Raw genomic sequence first — 26,234 nt, 5'->3', positions numbered from 1 at the left:
ATAGATAGATAGATAGATAGATAGATAGATAGATAGATAGATAGATAGATAGATAGATATAGTATATCTGAGGGATATAAATAGTATATATTTTATAATAGTATAAATTATATACTATTTATATATAATATAAATAGTAGAAAACAGCACATATACAACTTGTGTGTGTGTTTTTTTGTTTTGTTTTGTTTTGTTTTTGTTTATTTTTGTTTGTTTGTTTTTGTTTTTTTGAGACAAAGTCTCTCACTGTCACCTGGACTGGAATGAAATGGTGCTATCTTGGCTTACTGCAACCTCCGCCTCCTGGGTTCAAGTGATTCTCCTGCCTCAGCCTCATGAGTAGCTGGGATTACAGGTGTCCACCTCCAAGCCCAGCTAATTTTTAGTAGAGACGGGGTTTCACTGTGTTGGCCAGGCTGGTCTCGAACTCCTGACCTTGTGATCCTCCACCCACCTCAGCCTCCCAAAGTGCTGGGATTACAGGCAATGAGCCACCACACCCAACCAGGATTTTGTGTTTCTGTGGCATCAGTGGTAATATCCCCTTTGTCATTTTTGAATTTTTATTTGGATCTTCTCTCTTTTTTTCTTTATTAGTCTAGCTAGTGGTCTATCAACTTATCTTATTAATTTTTTCAAAGAACCAACTCCATGATTCATTGAACTTGTGTATGGCTTTTACTATTTCAGTTTTCTTCAGTTCAGCTTTGGTTTTGGTTATTTCCTGTCTGCTAGCTTTGGGGTTGATTTGCTCTTGTTTCTCTAATTACTCTAGTTGTGATTTTAGGTTATTAATTTCTAACTTTTCAATGTGGACATTTGGTGCTGTAAACTTCCCTCTTGTCGCTGCCTTAGCTGAGTCCCAGAGATTCTAGTATGTTGTATCTTAAGACTGCTTTTCAAAATTCTCATTGTCCACAGCTTACTCAATATATGTCCCAACATCTGTAATATTTTCTTGTCTAGCTTTGATATATTTGTCTCCTCTTCTTTGCTTATCCTAGCAAATAAAATCACCACACTCCTCAAAATATACATATTTATGGAGAATCAGTAAAAAGAATTTTTAAAATTTACATTTTTAAATGTTCAATTTAGCTCCACCATCACTATACTGCCATTACTTCTTTTAGAGTGTGTGCACATAAAACGATATTTATCTTTAACATTTTTATGCATTTTATGTCAGTGGAGAGTCAGAATACCATTCTACAATCAGGGGAAAATATTTCTAGTTATTGCTCGAGCATGACAGTAGCTAGCTCTGTGGCCTTATGAAATTATAGTGTTGGAAAAGAATAAATAAGCACACACATATATGATAAATGCTATTCATCTCTTGGGAGAATTATTTATAATTATAAAAATCCTTTGAACATTAAGAAAAATATTTAGGTTCTATTATTTACACATTTAGTTTATATTTTTTAATTTATAAAGGTGTCAATAAGGAAGGTTATCTCTCCTTCAAAACTCTGATGTTGAAGTTCAGAAGGCTGTGAAACAAGGTGTATATGTGCTGTTTTCTACTATGACCTAGAATAGTATATTGAATATATGGTCAATGTTTCTGACCCACTAAAATATCTGTTTTAATATAGAAAAAATTAATGTAATGGGATGTTATGTTTAAGGCAGGAAAATTGGGAATACCTATAAATCCAGTTTTTCAGTTAACACCTTTATATATTCAGGTTTTTAAACTATCTTTTTTTTTAATTTGATAATATTGGATAAATATATCTGTTTTTAATCAAATTTGGTAATTGTTTGTAGTTTTATATAAAATTGTCTATTTAAAGAACAAAAACAATCTTGTATTTTTCACATTGCAGTAGTTTAACGTACTCCATTAGCAGTGAAAACATATATATGCTATTATATTTTCAAAGAAAATATGACTGTCATACCATTATAATTTTTCCCAAGAAAAAATTAACTGTGAAGGTTTCTTTTTATTTCAATCCCAGTGAAAGTACAATTCCAGTCATACATCAAGTCTTACAGCACAGTCTATTTTGTTCCTGCTATTTTTTTTTTGTTGTTATTTACAAACTTGATTTAAGAAAATACGGAGCTAACATTTTTTATTCCTAGAGGTTCTCTTACCTCTTAGTTATCTTATTTTATCTTGAGCTATAATTACATTTATTTATACTCATGATCTGAAATAATCAATCAAGTCAATAATGTTCACACTCCTTTACCAAGTAAACCTAAAATGCAGTGATATTTAGACACATACACTGGAGTGTTTTGGAGTATTAAACTAATGTCACTGGTCTTAATTTGAAAATGTATTCAAAAGTTCAATTTTTACAGAATTTTCTCTAATCTGTATCATTTTGATATTATACTTTTAAATTTCTTACCACTGAAGAATACTGATGATGCAGGCTGATGCGAAATATCTATTCCTTGATTTCTCTGTTACTATTGTGCTCCCCACTCTCCTTCCAGGCTTGAGAGTACCAATCAGGCTGGGGCTGAGTGAGCAAGGACAGTAATAGGATAAGCCATGAGAGGCTGTGTTTCATATGCCCATACAGGTTATTGAAATATTTTGGCTTTCCGTCTAAGTTTGGAATACCTGGAAAGTTTAAACAAAGTTATGCCATGGGCAGATTTACATTTTAGAAGGATAATACTAGCTACTGAGTTAAGAATGAATTATGGGCGGTCAAAAGGGGAAACAAAGAAGCCAATTAGAAGGCTATCACAATCATACACATACAAACTGATGGTAAACTGGGCTGTTTGTAGCAACAGAAATGAATAGGTGAAAACGTTATAAGAATAGATCCAGGAATATTATTCAGAAATAAAGAAAAAGTATCTATGGATATATGCAACAACATGGCTCTATCTTGGAAACGTCCTCAGTGAAAAAAGCCACATGAAAAAGAATAAATGTTATTCCATTTATGTAAAATTCTAGAACAGGGAAAATAAGAGTGACAACAAAGCAGATCAGTGATTTCCTGGGACCAGGGGAGGGAATATGACCTAGCCATGAAGGTGAATGAGGGAACTTTTGGAACGGATGGAAACATTCTAAAACCTCCACATGATGATGATTTCTCACGAAAATGTTCACTTAATTGTATAGATGTGATTATATATAAATTATACTTCAATGAAGCTGTAATGGAGAAAATAGTACATCCAATAAAATTTGCTGACAGAAGCAGTGTATGAGACAAAAAAATATGGCAAAACAAAAACTTCACATTTTTGGCCCCAGCTCCTGGTAGAAACTCATATGATATGCAGAAGACAATAGTAAGATGAGGTTTCGATGAAAGATTTCAGTTTTGGATGTGTTAAATGTTAAATCTTCAGTACATACCCACGTGGAGATGCCAATTAGGCCATTTAGTATACCAATCTTGATTTAATGGAGTAGTATAGCCTAGAAATGCATATTTAGGTCTTACCAGTATATATAGAGTCTAAAGCCATAAAACTGGGAGAGAACAACATTCTCTATCAATGAATGTTGATATAGAAGAGAAGTAGTGCACTAGAATAATTTCCAAATCAAATTATTCTATTATTTATCATTTCTATTTAAATGTATATAACCCATCCTTAGCCCCCCATCTTAACTATAGAAAAAATTATTATATTTTGCTATAATTTTCTCATTGCTTGGTTAATCACCTGACTAAAAAAATGTTCATTAGCAGTGACTATGGATTAAATGTGTCTCCTTAATATCACTCAGCCTGGCAAACACAAGAAGAAAAGATCAAATTAGTGTCATGATTTTGCAGCTGCAACTGATTTTGAGAAATTGTTTATAATGTGAGAACATAAAATGTGTATTAATTGAAACAGAATCTACTATTTTTCTATTCAAATAAATTAACAAAAAAACTTATTGATTGTTAGGAATAGTGTAAGCTCCTGCTTCCTTTATGGTTTGAGTGGAACACAACTGGAAACTCCTTTGTTTTGCTCTCTTCTCACCTCATCTTGACTGTAGATATCCAGTAACCTGTTGGTCCATTTCTTGAATTTCACTTCTTCACTTTTCATGACTCATAACAGCCAATTCACTTCCTGTCTGATAACACATTTGTCTTGACTCACCCTTATTTTATCTGAAACCACTGGCTTTGTTTTAGGTCCCTAAATTTTTAGTAAACAGCTGTTCTCAATTATTATTGTGAAGTTTACCTGGAAACTTCGTTTTGTTTTGTACTGATGAATGGTTCTAATTTTAATAAGGTACTTTTGAATTTATTCTAGTTAGATTGGAAGTTCTTTGTCTTCTCTCATTACTCCAGGAAACTTATTTTGGAAGTTATGATGGTGGCCTGTTCTGAAAAGCCAGTCAAATTTTAGATTTAGATCAACCAATGACTATTAGTTTCATACTAGCCAAGTTGAGAAAGCTTGGATCAATTTTCATTTATAAACTCCATTCCTCTTACCACTGATAACATCATGCATCACTGCTGTGATACTTTCCTAAGTTGCTATCAAATTCAAAGCACTGTCAACAGGTAACTGAAAACTCACTGTCAATTCAAACGATTGTTCAATTTATGTTACATATATAGACTTACATTCAGAAATTCATATTTCTGTATGTTGACATGTGTGTATACAAAATACATACATATATGTGTGTAATTCTTTTGCAATCAATCGTTGATATTCACCAATATGGATCTTACTTAAATAAGACTCGATTTTTAACTTAAGACTCAAGGACTAGGACTTTTCTTATTCTGCTGTGCAACACTTTGCACTTTCTTCAAATAACATCTCCTTACTCTTTAGTAGGTACTTACTATTGATTATTATAGTGTTTATATGTTGTCACTTCCCCCATTGGATTACCACACAAATTGAAATTGATTTATGTTGAGACTGATAACCAATCAATACTTAGATCTGAAACATAGATGTTGACTAAATCTTCTTAATATTTATGTATTCTTCTTCATTAATTCTTAATACCACATCATTCAGACTTGATAAGTACCATAATAACATCTATTTTGATCTTGTTTCATATTATGAATGTAAATAAAATCAGGTTTTTAATTTGTACTGAAGGAATAACTTTGTTAGAATTTTTCACTTTTGAAAAACAAATACAAACAAAGATAAAAGTTAAGCATTATAAATGCTCCTTTCTTCATCAGATATGTTGCTTCTGCATGGTAATTTGCTGGTGAGTCATTTAAAAATTATTCTTCAGATTATATTTACACTTGGTAATTATATGTATCTTCAGATACTCATTTGCTTTAAATTTGGAAAGCTATGAACAATAAGATAGAAACAGTTGCATTACAAACAAACTAGAGAGATTTACAAATGTAAATCAAGCTGTTACTAATGCTAAGAAACATTTTGATTAAAATAATGAAGTAGAAGATTAATGATATTTAAACAATGTCCTGTTTTAAGCTATTACTGTTTTTAATGTACTTACGTATATATTCAGGGCTTACATAATAATTTATCATTTATCACTAAAAACTTAAAAAAATTGTTGGGGCTGTGGAAAAAGGACATTAGGAATACATTCTTTCTTAAAAATCACTGAACTATTTATTGCAGATAGTGAATATATCTTCCCAATGGAGGTTAAGCATAATTAAATTTCCATTTTTTATTGAAGAATTACCACACACACACACATATAACATACAAAGAAGAGAATGTACACACACATACACACACACACACACACACAAATGCTATAATGTAACAACAATCAGTGCACCCACATTTTCAAAGTATTTGCACCATTTTAATCACCCAAACTTACCTAAATGATTGCTATAAAAGCTACAATCTTTGATAGCCTAGTAGATTTAGCCGTGGTGTGAAATATTATCTCTAGATTTATGCTAATTGGGTTTATAATTGATGAAACATTATGTCCTTAATCATCTAATTTTAGGAAATTAAATGGGAGGTCATTTAAGTTAAAATTTAGTAAACTAAGTTATGCATCTTTCAATTACTTAAGGCATATTACCTGCCTTTGAGGAAAAGAAAAGTTTCTACTGTATCATTAGAAGTTTTTTTTTTTTTTTTTTTTTTTTTTTTTCTCATCACTCGCCATCAGAGAAATGCAAATCAAAACCACAATGAGATAACATCTCACACCAGTTAGAATGGCAGTCATTAAAATGTCAGGAAACAACAGGTTCTGGAGAGGATGTGGAGAAATAGGAACAATTTTACACTGTTAGTGGGACTGTAAACTAGTTCAACCATTGTGGAAAACAGTGTGGCGATTCCTCAAGGATCTAGAACTAGAAATACCATTTGACCCAGCCATCTCATTACTGGGTATATATCCAAAAGATTATAAATCATGCTGCTATAAAGACACATGCACACGAATGGTTATCGTGGCACTATTCACAATAACAAAGACTTGGAATCAACCCAAATGTCCATCAGTGACAGACTGGATTAAGAAAATGTGGCACATATACACCATGGAATACTATGCAGCCATAATAAAGGATGAGTTTGTGTCCTTTGTAGGGACATGGATGCAGCTGGAAACCATCATTCTCAGCAAACTATCACAAGAACAGAAAACCAAACACTGCATGTTCTCACTCACAGGTGGGAACTGAACAATGAGATCACCTGGACACAGGAAGGGGAACATCACACACCGGGGCCTATTGTGGGGTAGGGGGGAGCGGGGAGGGATAGTATTAGGAGATATACCTAATGTAAATGACAAGTTAATGGGAGCAGCACACCAGCATGGCACATGTATACATATGTAATAAACCTGCACATTGTGCACATGTACACTAGAACATAAACTATAAAAAAAAAAAAAAAAAGAGCTTCTGCCCAGTGAAAGAAACCATCATCAGAGTTAACAGGCAACCTACAGAATGGGAGAAAATTTTTGCAATCTATCCATCTGACAAAGGGCTAATATCCAGAATCTACAAAGAACTTAAATTTACAAGAAAATAAACAAACAACCCCATCAAAAAAATGGGTGAAGGATATGAACAGACACTTCTCAAAAGAAGACATTTATACAGCCAACAAACTTATGAAAAAATGTTCATCATCACTGATCATTAGAGCAATGCAAATCAAAACCACAATGAGATACCATCTCACGCCAGTTAGAATGGTGATCATTAAAAAGTCAGGAAACGGCCGGGCGCGGTGGCTCAAGCCTGTAATCCCAGCACTTTGGGAGGCCGAGACGGGTGGATCACGAGGTCAGGAGATCGAGACCATCCTGGCTAACACAGTGAAACCCCGTTTCTACTGAAACATACAAAAAACTAGCCGGACGAGGTGGCGGGCACCTATAGTCCCAGCTACTCAGGAGGCTGAGACAGGAGAATGGCATGAACCCGGGAGGCGGAGTTTGCAGTGAGCCCAGATCCGGCCACTACACTCCAGCCTGGGCTACAGAGCGAGACTCCACCTCAAAAAAAAAAAAAAAAAAAAAAAAAAAAAAAAAAAAAAAAAAAAAAATCAGGAAACAAACAGATGCTGAAGAGGATGTGAAGAAATAGGAACACTTTTATACTGCTGGTGGGAGTGTAAACTAGTTCAACCATTGTGGAAAACAATGATTCTTCAAGGATCTAGAACTAGAAAAACCATTTGACCCAGCAATCTCATTACTGGGTATATACCCAAAGGATTATAAATCATTCTACTATAAAGACACATGCACACACACGTAGGTTTATTGCAGCACTGTTCACAATAGCAAAGTCTTGGAACCAACCCAAATGCCCATCAGTGATAGGCTGGATAAAGAAAATGTGGCACATATACACCATGGAATACTATGCAGCCATAAAAAGGATGAGTTCCTGTCCTTAGCAGGGACATGGATGAAACTGGAAACCATCATTCTCAGCAAAGTAACACAAGAAGAAAAAACCAAACACCACATGTTCTCACTCATAAGTGGGAGTTGAACAATAAGAACACATGGACATAGGGAGGGGAACATCACACACCAGGGCCTGTTGGGGGGTGGGGGGCTGGGAGAGGGATAGCACTAGGAGAAATACCTAATGTAAATGATGAGTTGGTAGGTGTAGCAAACCAACATGGCACATGTATACCTATGTAACAAACCTGCACATTGTGCACATGTACCCCAGAACTTAAAGTATAATAAAAAAATCAAAAATCAAAAAAAAATATATAAGTAAAACAATATGGAGATTCTCAAAGGACTAAAAATAGAACTACTATTCAACCCAGTAATCCCAGTGCTTGGTATCTACCCAAAAAGAAATAAATAATTCTATAAAAAAGACATCTGCAGTCATATATTTATCACAGTGCTATTCACAATGACAAAGTCATGGAACCAACATAAGTATCCACCAAGAGTTGAATGGATAAAGAAAATGTGGGTATATATGTATGGAATACTGTATAGCCATACAAAATAATTTAATCATGTCCTTTGCAGCAACATGGAGTTTGAGGCCATTATTCTAAGTGAAATATCTCAGAGGCAGAAAATCAAATATCATATGTTCTTACCTATAAATGTGAGCTAAACAATCAGTACACATGGACATAAAGATAGAGATAATAGTCTTTGGGGACTCCAAAAGGGTGAAGAATAGGAGGTGGGTGAGGGTTGAAAAATTACATATTGAGTACTATGTTCAATATTTTGGTGATGGGTACATTAGAAGCCCAATCACCACCATTATGCATGTAATACCCATATAACAAACAAACACATGAATTCCCTAAATATAACATGAAAAATAAAAATATGTAAAAGAGTTTAAATGCTTTACATATATTTGATCATATGAAAAATGGCACTTTTATTTTTAAAAAGTACTTCAAAGCTTATTTTCAACAAAGCCTAAACAATATGTTTGACAATAAATAATATTTTAGGACATATTAATTAATCAATTATAGAGCACCTTCAGGAAAGAAGGTGTTCTAGCAAAGAACACAGATAATTTCAGTAGAAATTATGATAGTGTGAAAAGAGCCAATGCATGGGAAATACTTGATGTTATAGGAGAATAAATAGCTCATCTAATCTAATATAAATCTCAACTACTGTAATTCTCTTACTACCAGCATTAGCATCATCTAGAATATTGTTAGAAATACTAAAATTTGGCCGGGCGCGGTGGCTCAAGCCTGTAATCCCAGCACTTTGGGAGGCCGAGACGGGCGGATCACGAGGTCAGGAGATCGAGACCCTCCTGGCTAACACGGTGAAACCCCGTCTCTACTAAAAATACAAAAAAATTAGCCGGGCGAGGTGGTGGGCGCCTGTGGTCCCAGCCACTCAGGAGGCTGAGGCAGGAGAATGGCGTGAACCCAGGAGACGGAGGTTGCGGTGAGCTGAGATCCGGCCACTGCACTCCAGCCTGGGCAACAGAGCAAGACTCCGTCTCAAAAAAAAAAAAAAAAAAGAAATACTAAAATTTCAGTTTCAACCCCATACATACTGAATGTAAATCTTCATGTTAACAAGATTCTAATATTATTTTAATTTACGTTAACGTTTAAGACAAGCATTAGGGAAAATTACTCAGAGAAAGTGGCATTACAAATTAACTCCCAAATGACAAGGTGGTTAGCTTGTGAAAATTAAAAGTAAAATACATTGGAAACAGAGAAACGAGTGTACCCAAAACCAAGTCTATAGCTTAGGTTGTAGGTTGGATAGAGAAGACATTCAGGAAAAACTAAAACAATTTCAATTTTACGTTTGATGTGCTCGTGAAACATGTTGTATGGGTAGATGTTGAAAGGGAAGACAGGCTTACAAGTCGAGACCAGGGATTTGGTCTCTGCTGCACCATTGACTTGAGGATTGGTGGTATATTGATAGTAACCGAAGTCATGTAAGTGGAAGGGATTGCCCAAGGAAAATATGTAAGGTGAAAAGAAAAGAAGGCCTTGGGCATAGTCTTTGGAAATACCAACTATTAAAAGATGCCAACAAATGAGACTGAAAAGAACTGCCAAAGATGAAACAGGAAAGTCAGAACCATATGTGGATGGAGAAGCCACAGGAAAAGATGTCTTAGGAGGAAGGACTCAGTTTGTAATACTGTCTTAGTTTGGAATCTCCTAGTAACAGAGCCTAATAAAAGAATTTGGGGTGGGTAATTTATTGAGGAAGAATTTTAAGAATCAGGATTAAGAAACAGGAGTAGTAAGACAATGTGTATTAGCCCATTTTTACGCTGCTGATAAAGACATACCCGAGACTGGGAAGAAAAAGAGGTTTACTTGGACTTATAGTTCCACATGGCTGAGAATGCTTCAGAATCATGACAGGAGGAGAAAGGCATTTCTTATTTGGTGACGGCAAAAGAAAATGAGGAGGAAGCAAAAGCAGAAACCCCTGATAAACCTGTCAGATCTCGTGAGACTTATTCACTATCACAAGAATAGCACAGAAAAGACTGGCCCCCATGATTTAATTACCACTTCCTGGGTCCCTCCCACAACATATGGGAATTCTGAGAGATACAATTCAAGTTGAGATTTGAATGTAGACACAGCCAAACCATATCACCATGAAAAAGGGAAATCTAATGAAAGATATATTATTGAGCGGTTTTTTTAGTTATAGGCAATTGGGGCTGAGTCCTACTGACACTCTGTGAGGAACTGTGTAGAATGAATCTTATACTTGTTTCTCTGAAGGATAGGGGCTGTTATTAATCTGGATACTCCAGTCCCTCATTGGTTGAACGTTGCCTTATGTGGTGTAACGTACACCTCTCCTCACCCCCCAAAAAGTTCATGCAACTGTAGGTTGAGCTGAGCAAGTTTTCCAGAGTTCCCGGAGAGCCCTGATGCAAAAATCCTGAGATGGACTTTCCACCATTGGTACAGTTGAGGTCAGAGGTGGGTCAGCTTGCAAGGATAGAGGTGTTGCATGGGACATCAATAGTGTTAACCACTGGTGTTCAGTACTGTTCTGATAACAAATATATATATATATATATATATATATATATATATATATGTATATGTATGTATGATATATATTCAGATCACAAATATATATATATTTGTGGAATATCTAATTAAGTATCATGATAGTAATCAGGAAATAATGGAAATGTGAGAGTATTATTAGTGAAATAGAAGGAATGGAAGCTTTAATTAAAGGTTTTAATGAGAAGTAGAAAGTTAGATAATGAAAGTAGACCACACTTTCAAGAAATTGGTTGAGAAAGGAGAGAAGAAAAATAGTTTGGTAAGTAGAGGGCTACTTGTGATTAATAGAGAGTCATTTATTGATGACAAGAATGTCATGCAATAAATAACAGCACAGAGTCTGAAGCCATATTCCCTGGATTCAAATCCTGGCTTCAGCACTAATTAGCTGTGTGACTTTATACAAGTTATTTAGATTCTCTGTACCTCAATTTCATTATCTGTAAAATGAAGATAATGATAGCAATCTCTTAATGTTGTTGTGAGGATTAAGTAGGTAATTATGAGTAAAAGGTTTAGTCGAGTGTCAGGAAAATAGCATTTAATATCCAAGGGTTAGATATGGTTATGATTTTAATTATTGTAACTGGACATTCAAACACAGCTGAAAGAGTAGCTTTAAATGGAATGAGAAACACTTCTTTCATTGTTTATAAGAGAAATAGGACAGAAGGAGAAAAAATAGGTTTCTCTCTAAATGAGTTAGTAGATATTCTTAAGTAAAAGCTTCTGTTTCTTTTTGAAATTCTATGTAAAGTCATCCTCTGTGAGTGAAAGAAACTGTTGAGGGAAGGAAATTGGAAAGTTGAGACAGCATAAAATGCTTTAAATGGTTCAATTTTTTAAACAAATGGAAGAGTGATTGAGTTAACCACAGTAGGCATGTTGTATCAGTCTATACTCTTGTTCAGTTCAGGGCCAGATCATTTCCCCACACACAGATACACACACACACACACACACACACACACACACACACACACACACAAATACACCAAGCAAAACTATAGTAATAAAGTTTAAAGTCATTTAGAGCAGGAAAACTAAAGGATTTTAAAAATATTCAAGCATACATTTAGCTGGGTTACAATGGTTATAATGATTGTTTCTACTTCTACCAATCATCTAACACTTGACTCTTACTCCATAATTACAAATAAATTAACATACTAAAGATGTTTTAGACGGACAATTTACTTGCTTTGTAATCAAAGATTTTCTTCTAATTGCTAAATACACTAAAGTCTCATCATCACTGTTTTTTTCAATTACATGCTTAGTTAAGTCTTAAACAGCGTTAAATTGACTTTTCAAAAACAATGCTCAAACTGGCCATTTTCAAATAAAAACATAATAATAATAATTGATAAATGAAAAACTATGTAGTGTAAATAACTTCCAAGTTCTTTTGAATCCTGCATTTTTACATAGATGAAAGTATAGTTTCTTGTGAAATATCTGAATGGATAGCTAAGTTCCATAAGCAAGAAAGCAAATGTTTATTTATGTTGGAAGAAGTTATTCTGAATGGAAGAATAACACATTTTACTTGTAATATTTCCTACAAATATTTTAAAATTACATTGGGTTGGGGCCAGGCAAGGTGGCTCATACCTGTAATCCCAGCACTTTGGGAGGCCAAGGCAGGTGGATCACCTAAGGTCAGGAATTCAAGACCAGTCTGACCAACATGGTGAAACTCAGTCTCTACTGAAAATACAAAATTAGCTGGGCATGTGGTGGTGCATGCCTGTAATCCCAGCTTCGGCTGAGGCAGGAGAATAGCTAGAACCCAGGAGGCCGAGGTTGCAGTGACCAGTCTGACCAACATGGTAAAACCCCGCTCTACTGAAAATACAAAATGAGCTGAGCATGGTGGTGCATGACTGTAATCTCAGCTATGGCTGATGAAGGAGAATCGCTAGAACCCGGGAAGCTGAGGTTGCAGTGAGCCAAGATCATGCCATTGCACTCCAGCCTGGGCATCAAGAGTGAAACTCCATCTCAGAGAAAAACAAAATAAAACAAATAAAATAAAATTACATTCAGTTGGAATTTTGACTGTTTTCCACGCAAAGTAGATATGTATTTTATTTCAAAAAAGCTTTTCTATATTTTGAGAGCTAAAGAATTCATTATTCCATAGAAAAATCTATGTTTTGTTACCTAGCTTTCCAAAAAAGGAAATATAAAATGAAGATAAAATAGGAGTATCCGACTCAAACTTCTGCTAAAAAGCAAACAAATCTCTAAACCACCTGCTTTCCTTCATTTGTGATTTTCCTTTAGGTTTTTTTTTTTTTTTTTTTTTTTTTTTCCATTTGTTTTATTGAAAATCAAATTCAGGAAGATTTCATGTTATTTTTATGATTATATGACTTACTATGCAACTTAAAACTTTTTCATAAAATAACCAGTGACACATTTTTGCTAAGAAAAAAAAAATTCTCAAAGATATGCATTGAAGATGTTGCTGTATTTATAGCATAGTTCTTGAAAATAATTCAATCTTGCTCCAAAAATTCTAGAAACAATAAACAAATTAGCATATTACCCAGCTTTTCTATATGAATGTATGTATTTTTATGTAGGATAATAAAGAGAATTTATGGCTTCAATTGCTGTGTAAATACCTGGCAATACTAGAATTTTTCTTGGTAAAAATTAAGATAGATTAGTCATAAACCCAATGATAATTTACTTAAACATAAAAAAGTTAAAAGGAAAGTTGATTGTTGGTCTTTGATGAGCAAACAATTTTAAATATTTTCTTATTATTTATTATTATTTCTCAAATTACATTTAAAACACATGTAGTCACTGGAATATAAAATTTACAGTTTTTTTTTATTCTGTAAGAAAAATGTCTCTTCAGAGACAATTTTGTCATTGCTGTGTTTATATTGAGAATGAGACATATATTTTTACTCAACTGGATTTTTAACCTGTTTGCTTTTTAATGATTTTTCTAATAATTACCATTTACTCTTTATCACATAACATACATTCGGTATCACTACTAATTCTCACAGCACCCAGTATGTTAGATATTATCATCTCAGATTGACATATAAAAAAACTGAAAAACTGAAAAGTTAAAAAATATATATATACACTCAAAGTCAAAAGTCAAGAATATAGTGTAGATTAAACACTGACACCACTGGTTCCAGCACTCATGGAGTTTTACAATGCCAGTAAAACTTAATGTGGTCAATTAAGATACTCAGATATTTTTAAATTGACACTCAGATATGTGTAAACACCCTTGAAATCGTAACACATTTTCATGCATGTTTATTTTGGCAAATGAAGGTCTATAGCTTTCATCTGATGCTATAGGTTGTCCTAGAAATAAAGTTTAAAGAAGCTCTATAGTGTAGCCTACTTTCAAATAGCTAATTAATGTAGCATTTATGATTTATTTGAACATGGAAATTAATTCCATCACTCACCAAAAAGTCTTTTGCCTTTTTAAAGAACCTATTAACTTGTGTTTCACAAAAATAATAGATGGTGTGTATTGATGCCAATGTACATATAGATACTCCACAGGCAAGACTCTCCTGTGGGCATGTGCTACACTGTAAAATTATCTTGAGATGTTATAAATCAGGTGATACATACATATATAGATATAGATATAGATATACATATTTTGATGCTTCCTAAAACGTTAACTTCTTATAGGCAGTGTTTTATAGATTTGAGACATGGGGTTAGAATCATGAACTTAAAGTTCCATCTGATTTGATGAGTAATTATTAATAATTTGGTATTTTTCAATTTATGTGATTTGCTCTTCTAATACAATGGGAAGTACAGCTTCTTATCCCTGTCTTCCAGGAATGTGAAGTGCATAAAATTATTCCTGAAGACCTATAATTTGACTCTGTAACACAAACTGGTAATAGATTAATAGGAAAAAAGGGCATACAAATTTGTTATCTGCACATGTATGTACAGGAGTCACACAAAATGTGAAAACTCAAAGAAATGCCAGATCATTGATGCTTTTATACCATCTTGGGGTTACAGAAAGAATAGGGGCTTATAGCATGGCAAGACAGATTGTCAGAGGTAGAGCAGAAGAAGAAAGGCATGGGGTAAAGGCAATGTTGTGCAGATGTACAGGTAGCAGCCCTCAGAAAGAACAGGTGATAGCCTATGGTAAATGTTTCTCTGTCAGATCTTAAAAGGTGTCAGACTCTCTGTTAATCTTACAGGACCTGGACAAGGTGGGCCTCAGGAAAAGCCTGCTTGTATCTGCTGTTTATTTCACTTTATTTAGTCCACAGATGCAAATCTCTCCACAAAAGGCACCTTTGTAGGGCTATTCCTGTCTGCAGGCCCTCTGAACAGCCAACTCAAAATATGTCAAAGAGGTATATTTTGGGGTGAAATATTTTTAGTTTCTTTTAGGGGTGACAATTAGATTAACATGTTTAAAAGATGTCCTGTTTGAATCATGGAAAATGAGTTAGAGTTGGAGGAAGACATGTATAAACAGGTACAGTGAATGTAGTTAAGAAGCTGGTTATGAGTTGAAGGAGAGAGAGTAGCTTTGACCAGAATGTTGATGCAGAGAAATGGAAAATTATTGAAACTTTTGGTAGGTAAAACTTACATAATTTGGTGATGTCATAAGGATTGAGATGAAGGAGTAAGGGATAAACTAAGGTGTTTCAATTTTATAAATAAGGGTATAATTTCATGGATATAAAAACAATATAAATGTGATTTGAAAGTTCTTTAGATTGCTTCCATTTGCCATGCCTTCTATTCCCTTCAATTATCCTTCTAGTTCTCATAGACAGAGCATGATGGTTATTATATTTACTATTTCCTTTGCCACTTATATTTTTCATTATCCTCTCTCTTAGTCCATTTTTCTAAAAGGAAAACCTAAGATTGGGTAATTAATAAAGAAGAAAGGTTATTTGGCTCATGATTCTGATGGCTGGAAAGTTCAAGTTTGGGCATCGGTATTGGTGAGGGTCTCAGGCTGCTTCCACTCATGGCAGAAAGTGAAGGGGAGCAGGAACATGCGGAGACCATATGGTAAGAAAGGAAGCGAGAGAGAGAGAGAGAGAGAGAGAGAGAGAGAGGGAAGAGGTGCCAGAATCTTTTTATCACCAAGTTCCCTAGGGAGCTAATAGAGTAAGAATTCACTCACGCCTGAGGGAGGGCATAATCTTTGTCCTTGAGGGATCCACCCCTATGACCCAACCACCTTCCAATAGATCCCACCTACAGCACTGGGGATAAAATCTCAACATGAAGTTTGGAGAGTGCTATCCAAACCATGGCACAAATCATTACAGTCTGCTTTTGATCTTATGCATAAATCATTACAGTCTGCTTTTGATCTTATGTTTCCAAAGAATTGTATTGGCATCCTTGCTTTTCAAAAATCTATTTGTCAGTGACTTCTAAATATATTAAGTGATATTTTACGTACAGTATATTACTACAACTATTAGAAAGTATGCAATTTTATTATTTTTTTGACTTTGCCAACTTACGCATTACTTGTAACATCTAGTTTATTTCACTGTCTGACTACCACTACTAAGTGTCCTTTTCAAAGAATAATTTGTTATTTTTATTCACATCACATGGAAGTGGTATTTTCATACATTCTTGCAAGTCTTGTTAGGTGTGGGAGAAACAGACAAAAAGAAAGAGCTCATATTTTTAATGTGTTGCATTCTAAAAGAGATTGCTACCTAATTTCCAGATTCACTGGCCATTGTTCAGTACCTGTTTTCTTAGGATAGATTCCTTTTGACCACAACCCCTGTGAAACTTAATTCTTCTTTGGATTTTCTAATCGTGTTTTTCTGGTTCTGCTGTCACACCTTGGCAGGTATTAACAGTACCCTTAACTTAATCAACCTTCTGGCTCAGCTGCTTTTAAAACATAAGTTCCGCTTTTTATCATTTTCTCCTCATTTGACACATCATCCCTTAGTGACTTCTCAGTCACTGATGGTGTATATATTTTCTTCTCTGAGTGCCTGACCTACATAGAGGCATTAGGATGTGCTAAGGGCATCTGAAACTTAACTTGCTGAAAACTAAACTTACTTTGTTTCCACCATGCTCACTCAAGTATGCTTCCTTATGTCCTGAGATAACACAGTACTTGGCATATAGCAACGATTATGACACTTTTGTGCATGAAAGACCTGTCAAAACACATACTGCTGTGTCTCAAATGTAGAGTTTCTGATTCAGTAGGTCTGGAGTGGAGACTGTGAATGTGTGTTTCTAAATAATTCCCATGTGCTATTGGTGGTTTGGCAACCACACCTTCAGAACTACTGGCATACAATAATCATTTAATGTTTGCTAGATCGATAATTACTGTAAGTCAATGAATGCTTAAAATAGTAATATAGGTTCAAAATTCAAACTTAATATGAATAAATGATACGAAATTGTCATATAACTTTAAATTTTTAGTTTGAAAGGAAAAGGAAGATCATTTAGTCAAATACTCTCCTATTGTTGATTAATAAATGAGGTCTGGAAGGGTTAAATGACTTGTGTGAGGAAAAACAATTAGATTAGATCAACCCTGAGTTTCATAAAAAATAAAATAACTATATATATAACATTTGTACTTAGCTACAAAAGGATTAATTTTCCAAATTCAGAGATAGAGATAAAGAAGATTATGTTTTCCCTAGATTAGTAGGCCTTTGCATACAGGCACTAAATTCCCAAGAATGAATAAAATGCTACTAAGTTTCAGTGCTGTTCCTCATATTTCTGAGATGCATGGAAAAGAAAGTAGAAATGAAGATTTCAGTGTGTCAGGTAAGGTTTCAGATTCTCACCACTCCAAGCAGTGTTTGAGCAAGCAAGTTACTTCAGAGAGATGTACATAGGCCTTCAGGCTTTAAACAGTTTGATGGACAGTCTGGTTATCAAAGGAAGTCTCATGACAAAGTGATATTTCATTTGAGGGTACTAGTGTTCAAAAGAGAATGTTCAAACAATATTTTTTTTTTTTTTTTTTGTAAAATGAAAGTATGTAGGAAAAAATGAAGAAATGCAATACAATGGGTTGCTGTTTCTCATTAGATAGGTCTATTATCAATTACCAAGTACAATTACAATAATTATGGGCAAAGCGTCAGGAGACCTAGATCTAGTCAGAGCTGTGTTATCAAGAAAATATTTCAGAAAATCTTTTCCATGTAAAATATATCAAATGTGTGTTACATGAGGAAATAATATTATTTTGACATCTTTATTCAGTTGTGTTACCAACTATTAAAATTTGTACTCAATGCTGTCATCTGTACAGTGAAACAAAATTTTTAAGACCTAATTAATTTTTTTCAATGTGTGGTCTTATGACCCCCTGCTTTTGAAACACCTAGGGATTGTTTCTCAAACTTTAAGGTGTATATCTATGCACGTGAGTCATCTGGAGAGGTTTTTAAGATGCAAATTCTTATTCCATAGGTCTTGGATGAGGCTTGAAATTATTCTCTTCTAATAGGCACCCAGGTAATATCCATGCTTATATGGTCCTGTTTGACTATCAAGGATGCAGGGATGCTACTTAAAAACAAATTCTCTCTCTCTCTCTCTCTCTCTCTCTCTCTGGGTGTGTGTGTGCACGCGCATGTGTGTATAAATATAAATAGGCAGATATGTCAAAAAAGCAATGCCCTCCCCAGATCTTAAAACAATCACAGTTGAGGCCTACTTGTTTAAATGAACTTCAGTGTCTAAGTTAACTTTCAGCTATACAGTAATGTGGATCTAGTCTCACCATGATATTCTCCTAAATCCTAAATTGGAAGCCTGCTACAGTCTCTTAGTTCTCAGTAATTTACAGGGCATCTGTGTTGCTGAAATATGTATGATCTGCAAATACCTGCCAAGCTCCCTACCTGTCAATTCCAAATTTAATTAGATTCTGATCTTTTGCTAAAAAGCCTAAGATAAAACCTATTATACTCTCCATAGTTATAAACTTTTTCTTAAAAACCAAGAGCCAATCAATTTCATACTTCTTTCAGAACTCAATTTAAAAAATGGTATAACATTTTGTTTTTGCCCCATCACTGGCCTTTTTTTTTGTAGTTACTCCCTTAAATTCACTCTTAACTCCCTTCATGCCTCCCTTTCACAGTATCTTAGTTCTTTACAGGAAATGTTCACCTAAATAAAATGCCTTATACATTATGTAACATGAAATAGGTTCATTCAACCCAGGTTCCTTCATCTTAAAGGATTTCTTTTTTTGTTTAACTGAGTATTTAAATGTTATTAAATATAGCAAACAAAATAATATGATTTCTCATACAGCCTAACAATTTTTTTTAATTTTATTTTTCTTTCCTTACAGTATAAGCAAGTGGAACAATACATGTCATTCCATAAGTTACCAGCTGATATGCGTCAGAAGATACATGATTACTATGAACACAGATACCAAGGCAAAATCTTTGATGAGGAAAATATTCTCAATGAACTCAATGATCCTCTGAGAGAGGTAAGATTTATTGTCCTCAGTATCCATAATACATGATCATTGTTTATTTTCTCTCTTCATGGAGAATCTTCTAGTCTATGTTACTCTAAAGAAAAACCGAAACTTAATATTAAGATATTTTATCCTTATCTTCTTTAGCTTCTCACATATATAAGCTCTTAATTGTGGAAAAAAGTATTGGAAAATTGCTCTTCTATTTGTGATTCTCAGAACTGTTCTCTTTTCTGTATTTCTGACTCTTTAAAATTCCTTCTTGTGGCCTTATTGTCCATATCATCCCCATTTTTCTCTCCCTTTCTTATCAAACTGATTTTTCTTTTTGATTCCTATTCTTCCTCCAATCTTCACTTTCCTGGATCATGTCATGGACCCTGATAACAGAATGACTTGCCGTGAGCAGTTCATTTACTATTATCTCATTAAAACACTTTGCAACATTAATAACCACCTCTTTGCTTTGCATCATCTTTCTATTCCTCCCTAGAAATCTTCCTTCTTCCCACTAGAATATTCAGATCACTCCTGGAACAAAATAACTTGTTCTTGATTATTCACAGTTTTTACACTGCTTTGCCCTCTCCTTTCTTTTACTGCCAATCTTCTCAAAAGATTTCTATGTACTCACTGAATCATGATTTGATCTTAGCTTCTTTACCAAAGTTGTTCATTTGAAAGTTGTCAATGACCTGCCATGTTGAACTGTAGCTTCTACAATCCCTACCTATCATGGGGGGGACCCCGTGGGAGGTAATTGAATCATGGGGATGATTACCCCCAAGCTGTGTTGTTGGTAGTGAGTGAATTCTCATAAGATCTGATGATTTTATAAGGGGCTTTTATCCCTTTTGGTTGACACCTCTTCTTTCTGCCACCAAGCAAAGAAGGACATATTTGCTTCCCCTTCTGCCATGATTGGAAGTTTCCTAAGGCCTCCCCGGCTATCCTGAACTGTGAGTCAAATAAACTTCCTTCCTTTATAAATTACCCATTTTCGGGTATGTCTTTATTAACAGCATGAGAACAGACTATTTCAGTAAACTGGTACAGAGTAGTTGGGCACTGCTTCAAAGATACCTGAAATTGTGGAAGCAACTTTGGAACTGGGTAACAGGCAGAGGTTGAAACAATTTGGAGGGCTCAAAAGAAGAGAGTAAAATGTGGGAAAGTTTGAAACTTCCTAGAGGCTTGTTGAATGGCTTTGACCACAATGCTGATAGTGCTATGGACAATAAATTCCAGGCTGAGGTGGTCTCAGATGGAGATGAGGATCTTGTTAGAAACTGGAGCAAAGGTGACTCTTGTTATGCTTTAGCAAAGAGACCGGTGGCATTTTGCCACTGCCATAGAGATCTGTGGAACTTTGAAGTTGAGAGAAATAATTCAGGGTATCTAGTGGAAAAAAATTTCTAAGCAGCAAAGTGTTCAAAAGTTGACAGAGCATAAAACTTTGAAATATTTGCAGCATGACCATGTAGTAGAAAAGAAAAAGCCCACATTCTGGGGAGAAATTCAAGCCTTCTGCAGCAATTTATATCAGTGACAAGGCAGTGGATGTTAATCACCAGGATAATGGAGAAAATATCTCCAGGGCATGTCAGAGACCTTCCCATCAGTCCCTCCCGTCACAGGCCTGGAGGTCTAGGAGGAAAAAATAGTTTCATGAGCTGGGCCCGCAGGCTGCCTGCTGTGTGCAGCCTAGGGATTTAGTGCCCTGCATCCCAGCTGCTCTAGCCATAGATAAAAGGGGCCAAGGTACAGCTCAGGTTGTGGTTTCAGAGGCTTCAGAGGCCCCAACCCTTGGGATCTTCCACATGGTGTTGAGCCTGAGGGGGCACAGAAGTCAAGAATTGAGGTTTTGGAACCTCCACCTAGATTTCAGAGGATGTATGGAAATGCCTGGATGTCCAGGAATAAGTTTGCTGCAGGGACAGGGCCCTCATGGAAAACCTCTCCTGGGGCAGTGCAGAAGGGAAATGTGAGGTCAAACCCCAACAGGGAGTCCCCATTGGGGCACTGCCTAGTGGAGCTGTGAGAAGAGGGCCATCATCCTCTAGACCCCAGAATGGTAGATCCACCAACATCTTGCACCTTGCAACTGGAAAAACTTCAGATACTCAATTAATGCCAACCTGTGAAAGCAGCTGGGAGATGGGCTGTACCCTGCAAAGCCACAGGACAGAGCTGCCCAAGGCCATGTGAACCCACCTCTTGCATCAGCATGCCCTGGATGTGAGACGTGGAGTCAAAGGAGGTCATTTTGGAGCTTTAAGATTTGACTGCCCTGCTTGATTTTGGACTTGCATGGGGCCTGTAGCCTCTTCATTTTGGCCAATTTCTCCCATTTGGAATGGCTGTATTTTCCTGATGCCTATACCCTCATAATAGTAAATAACTTTCTTTTGAGTTTGCAGGCTCATAGGCAGAAGAGACTTGCCTTGACCCAGATGAGACTTTGGACTGTTGACTTTTGAGTTAATGCTGAAATGAGTTAAGACTTTGGGGGACTACTGGGAAGGAATGATTGGTTTGGAAATGTGAGGACATGAGATGTGGGAGGGGGCAGGGGTTGAATGATATGGTTTGGCTCTGTTCCCACCCAAATCTCATCTTGAATTGTAGCTCCCATAATCCCTACATGTCATGGGAGGTACCTGGTAGGAGGTAATTGAATCATGGGGCAGTTACTCCCATGCTGCTGCTCTTGTGATAGTGAGTGAGTTCTCACAAGATCTGATGGTATTATAAGGGGCTTCGTCCCCGTTTGCTCATCATTTCTCCTTGCTGCCGTCTTGTGAAGAAATACATATTTGCTTCCCCTTTTACCATAAGTGTAAGTTTCCTGAGGCCTCCCCCACCATGCTGAACTGTGAGTCAAATAAAGCTCTTTTGTTTATAAATTACCTGGTCTCAGGTATGTCTTTATTAACAGCATGAGAATTAGCAATTCTTCTGAGCTGCTGGGACCGCTTTTTATGCTGGTAACAAAACACAGATTCTGAATCTCTCTCTCTCTCTCTCTCTCTCTGTGTGTATATATCTTTTTTTTTTTAATTTCTTTAACACTGCAACATTTCTGAGCCATTGGATTTTCATTCTGTATCTTTGAATTTATTATCTTTTATTTATGTTACCTTATATTTCAATTCTATAAATTGTAGCTCTAAGTTCCTGCCTTAAACTTCATTTTCTTAAAAGCTAAATGATATCCCCTGCAACCACACATGTAGTAGGTTATATAATGAAGTCATTTTTCTTCCATCATTAAGCCATTTTATCTCTTAAAATCTCTCTGTACATTCTTTAGTTATTCTCACAAGTTATTTGGAATGTAAAACTTTAGTCCCATTTTGCAGCTTTTCTTTCCGTGCTCTGTATATCCAATCATCAAATGCTGTCAATTAACTTTAGTAATACATCTCATACTCATGCCTTTGCTTCATTTCCCACTGCCATTGTCCTAAACTAAAGCATCTCACATAGATTATTTTCACTGTTCCCTTAGTTTGACTTCCAGCATTTGGTCTTATTTCTCTGACTACCATTTAAAATACCACTGTCAAATTAATGTTTTATTTACATGAGTTAGTCATTTCTCTGCTCAGCAACTTTCAATCTTTGCATTATAAATTGAATCAAGTATAGACTCCCTAAGCTCATCTTCCAGTCCTTCTATACTCTGACTCCAGCTAAATCTCCAGCTTTCCTTTCCCTCACTGCCATGTCTGTTGCAAAGTGGCCTACAAAAAAATTGTGCAACTTGCTGTTTTGAAAAAGTAAGTTATAATTTCTCACCTTTAATACATGTGTTCCAGAAATGTCTCTCCTCTCTTGGAAAAAATTGAATTCAAACAATACCTATTTATTTCTATCTATCTTATTTGATTAGCTATGAGACTGGATCTTATATCTCCTTTCTCTGGCCCTCACTGTGCTTCGTCCATAATATAAGAGTGCTACTTATCCATTCTACCATGTTGTTATTATTTTTTTCATATTTGTTTTCTCCGCTCTTGTCTTGAAAGTCTCCTAGGTGCAAGGAATATTTCATCTATATTTTCAAATTTTGTTAAAATTCCTAGTATATTTACTATAAGTTAAATAACAAATATTTGTATTCCAACTAATATCTTCACCAATTATAAACTTATCTAAATGTCTGTACCCACTAAAAGTTTTTCATATTTTTTGAATAGTCATAAGATACCAGTTAAGAGTCTTAAAAATATGAGGCTAAATATCTGCTATTGGTTAGTTTATTTTCCCTGCAAATATCTCAATCAAATTAGAATGTATAAATCTTTTTGCTTTGGGAAATATAATTGAATTTTTTATATTTTGTTAAAATAAATAAATAAGCCAGGAGCAGTGGCTCATGCCTGCCTATAATCCCAGCATTTTGAGAGGCCAAGGTGGGTGAATCACTTGTGGTCAAGAGTTTGAGACCAGTTTGGCCAAACTCTTGTGGTCAAGAGTTTGATGACCAGTTTGCCAAATGGCAAACTCCATCTCTACTAAAAAATACAAAAAGAAAAAATAGCCAGGTGTGATGGCATGCACATGTAACCCCAGCTAGTTGGGAAGCTAAGGCACGAGAATTGCTTGAACTTGGGAGTCAGAGGTTGCAGTGAGGTGAGATCCACTGCACTCCAGCCTGAGTGACAGAGCAAGACTCCATCTCAAAAAAAAAAAAAGGAAAGAAATATATGAGATTTCAAAAAGATTGTAGAAAATTGAATTAAAATATAAATGTAAAAATATTCACTTTATTTCTCCACATAAGCTCCATAAGCTCTATCAAGTTCAAGACCCTTTGTAAGCAATGATATGAGCCATGTTGTGCATCCCTAAAGAATTGAGGGTCCTGGGAATTTAACCATGTCAACGCAGTCTGGTTCACATTATTAACTGAAGAAAAATGGGTGCCCTTTACAGATTTTTTTAATGTTAGAAAACAAAAATAAGTCAAGCAGAGACAAATTGAGATGATAAGGTAGATGCCTAATGATCTCCCATCAAAACTCTCACAAAATTACCCTTGTTTGATGAGCAGAGTAAGTGGGAGCGTGGTAGTGGTGGAAGACTCTGGCGAAGCTTCCCTGGTTGTTTCTCCTCTAAAGCTTTAGCTAACTCTCTGAAAATACTCTCATAATAAGCAGCTGTTATTGTTCCTTGGCCCCTCCAGAAATTCAACAAGCAAAGTGTCTTGAGCATCCCACAATACTGTTACCATAACTTTTGCTCTTTTTTTTTTTTTTTTTTTTTTTTTTTTTGAGACAGGTTCTCACTGTCATCCAGGCTGGAATGCAGTGGTGCAACTATAGCTCACTGCAGCCTTTACCTCCCAGGCTCAAGTGATCCTCCCAGTTCAACCTCCTAAGTAGCAGAGACTACAGGCATGAGCCACTTTTCCTCTTGACCAGTCTGCTTTTGCTTTGACTGGACCACTTCCATCTCTTGGCAGCCATTATTTTATCATGTTTTGTCTTCAAGATCATACCTGCAAAGCCATGTTTTATCTCCAGTTAAAATTCTTTGAAGAAATGCTTCAGGATCTTTATCACATTTGTTGAAAATTTCCATTGAAAACTCCGCTCTTATCTGCAGCTGATCTGGCTGCAATGGTTTTGGTACTAACGGAGTGGAAAGTTTGCTTTCGTTTAATTACTGAGTCAGAATTGTGAAAGCTGAGCAAACTGAGATGTCTACGATGTTGATTATTGTTTCTGCTATTAATCATTGATCTTCTTCAAATAAGGCAAAAACAGGATGAATTTTTTCCTTGCAAATTGATGCAGATGATCTGCTGTTGTGGGCTTCATCTTCAACATTATCTCATCCCTTCTTAAAATGAGTGATCCATCTGTGAACTGCTGATTCATTTAGGGCATTGTTTCCATAAAATTTCTGTAAAGGATTCTTTACAAAACAGTAACAGGAATAAAGATCAAATCAAAAGACAGGAAGATAAGGTAGACTGAAGAATATATTCCAAGAAGTCAAGGAAATGTTTTCTAGTTAAAATCTCATTGAGGGAATGCAAAAAGGATTTTTTACTAAAACTCTATGGAAACAATGCCCCAAATGAATTAGCAGTTTATAGATGGATAGCTCATTCTTCCATCCAAGCTTCAGTATAAATTGGATGTTTACTCCTGCTTCAATTTTATAATTTGTATCTCTCTGAGAGAGGCTGTTTTAAAACTGATGCCTTATTCTTCTTAGTGCCTCAAACTAGATCCTATTCAGATGTATTGTAAGAAGTTTCTACAAGTTTATTTTGATCAAGAAAATGGGAAATCCATGTATAGCTTTTTCTTTTTTTTTTTTTTTTTTTTTTTTCAGTTTACAAAAGAAAGAGGTTTATTGGACTTACAGTTCCACGTGGCTGGGGAGGCCTCACAATCATGGCAGAAAGTGAAAGGCATGTCTCACATGGCGGCAGACGAGAGCTTATGCAGGGAAACTTCCCCTTATAATACTGTCTGCTCTCATGAAACTTATTTGCTATCATGAGAACAATACAGGAAAGACCTGCCCCCGTGATTCAGTTACCTCCCACCACACATGGGAATTCAAGATGAGATTTGGGTGGGGACACAGCCAAACCATATCACCATAAATGGTCATTAGTCTTCCCTTAACTCAAAATTGTCTTTAGCTTTAAGTCTCAGTAAGCGCCAGCCTGGTGTTCGGGCTTTTTTCTTTTCTTTTTTTTTTTTTTTTTTTTTTTTTTTTG

The 26,234-nt window shown here is 35.4% G+C and overlaps 1 protein-coding gene across 1 annotated transcript in view; it reads left to right on the top strand.

Moving 5' to 3' along the window:
- The window catches only part of HCN1 (hyperpolarization activated cyclic nucleotide gated potassium channel 1), a 417,480-nt gene that overhangs the window by 303,453 nt on the left and 87,793 nt on the right, over positions 1 to 26,234 (top strand). The window contains exon 5 of the mRNA XM_023216595.2: positions 19,352 to 19,498. Within this exon, the coding sequence (XP_023072363.1) occupies positions 19,352 to 19,498 (147 nt within the window). The remainder of the gene's footprint in view (positions 1 to 19,351; positions 19,499 to 26,234) is intronic.

This window comes from Piliocolobus tephrosceles, chromosome 4 (genome assembly GCF_002776525.5).
Source record: "Piliocolobus tephrosceles isolate RC106 chromosome 4, ASM277652v3, whole genome shotgun sequence".
Lineage (NCBI taxonomy): Eukaryota > Metazoa > Chordata > Mammalia > Primates > Cercopithecidae > Piliocolobus > Piliocolobus tephrosceles.
The sequence above is the reverse complement of the archived record's forward strand: the minus strand, read 5'-3'. Positions and strand labels throughout refer to the sequence as shown.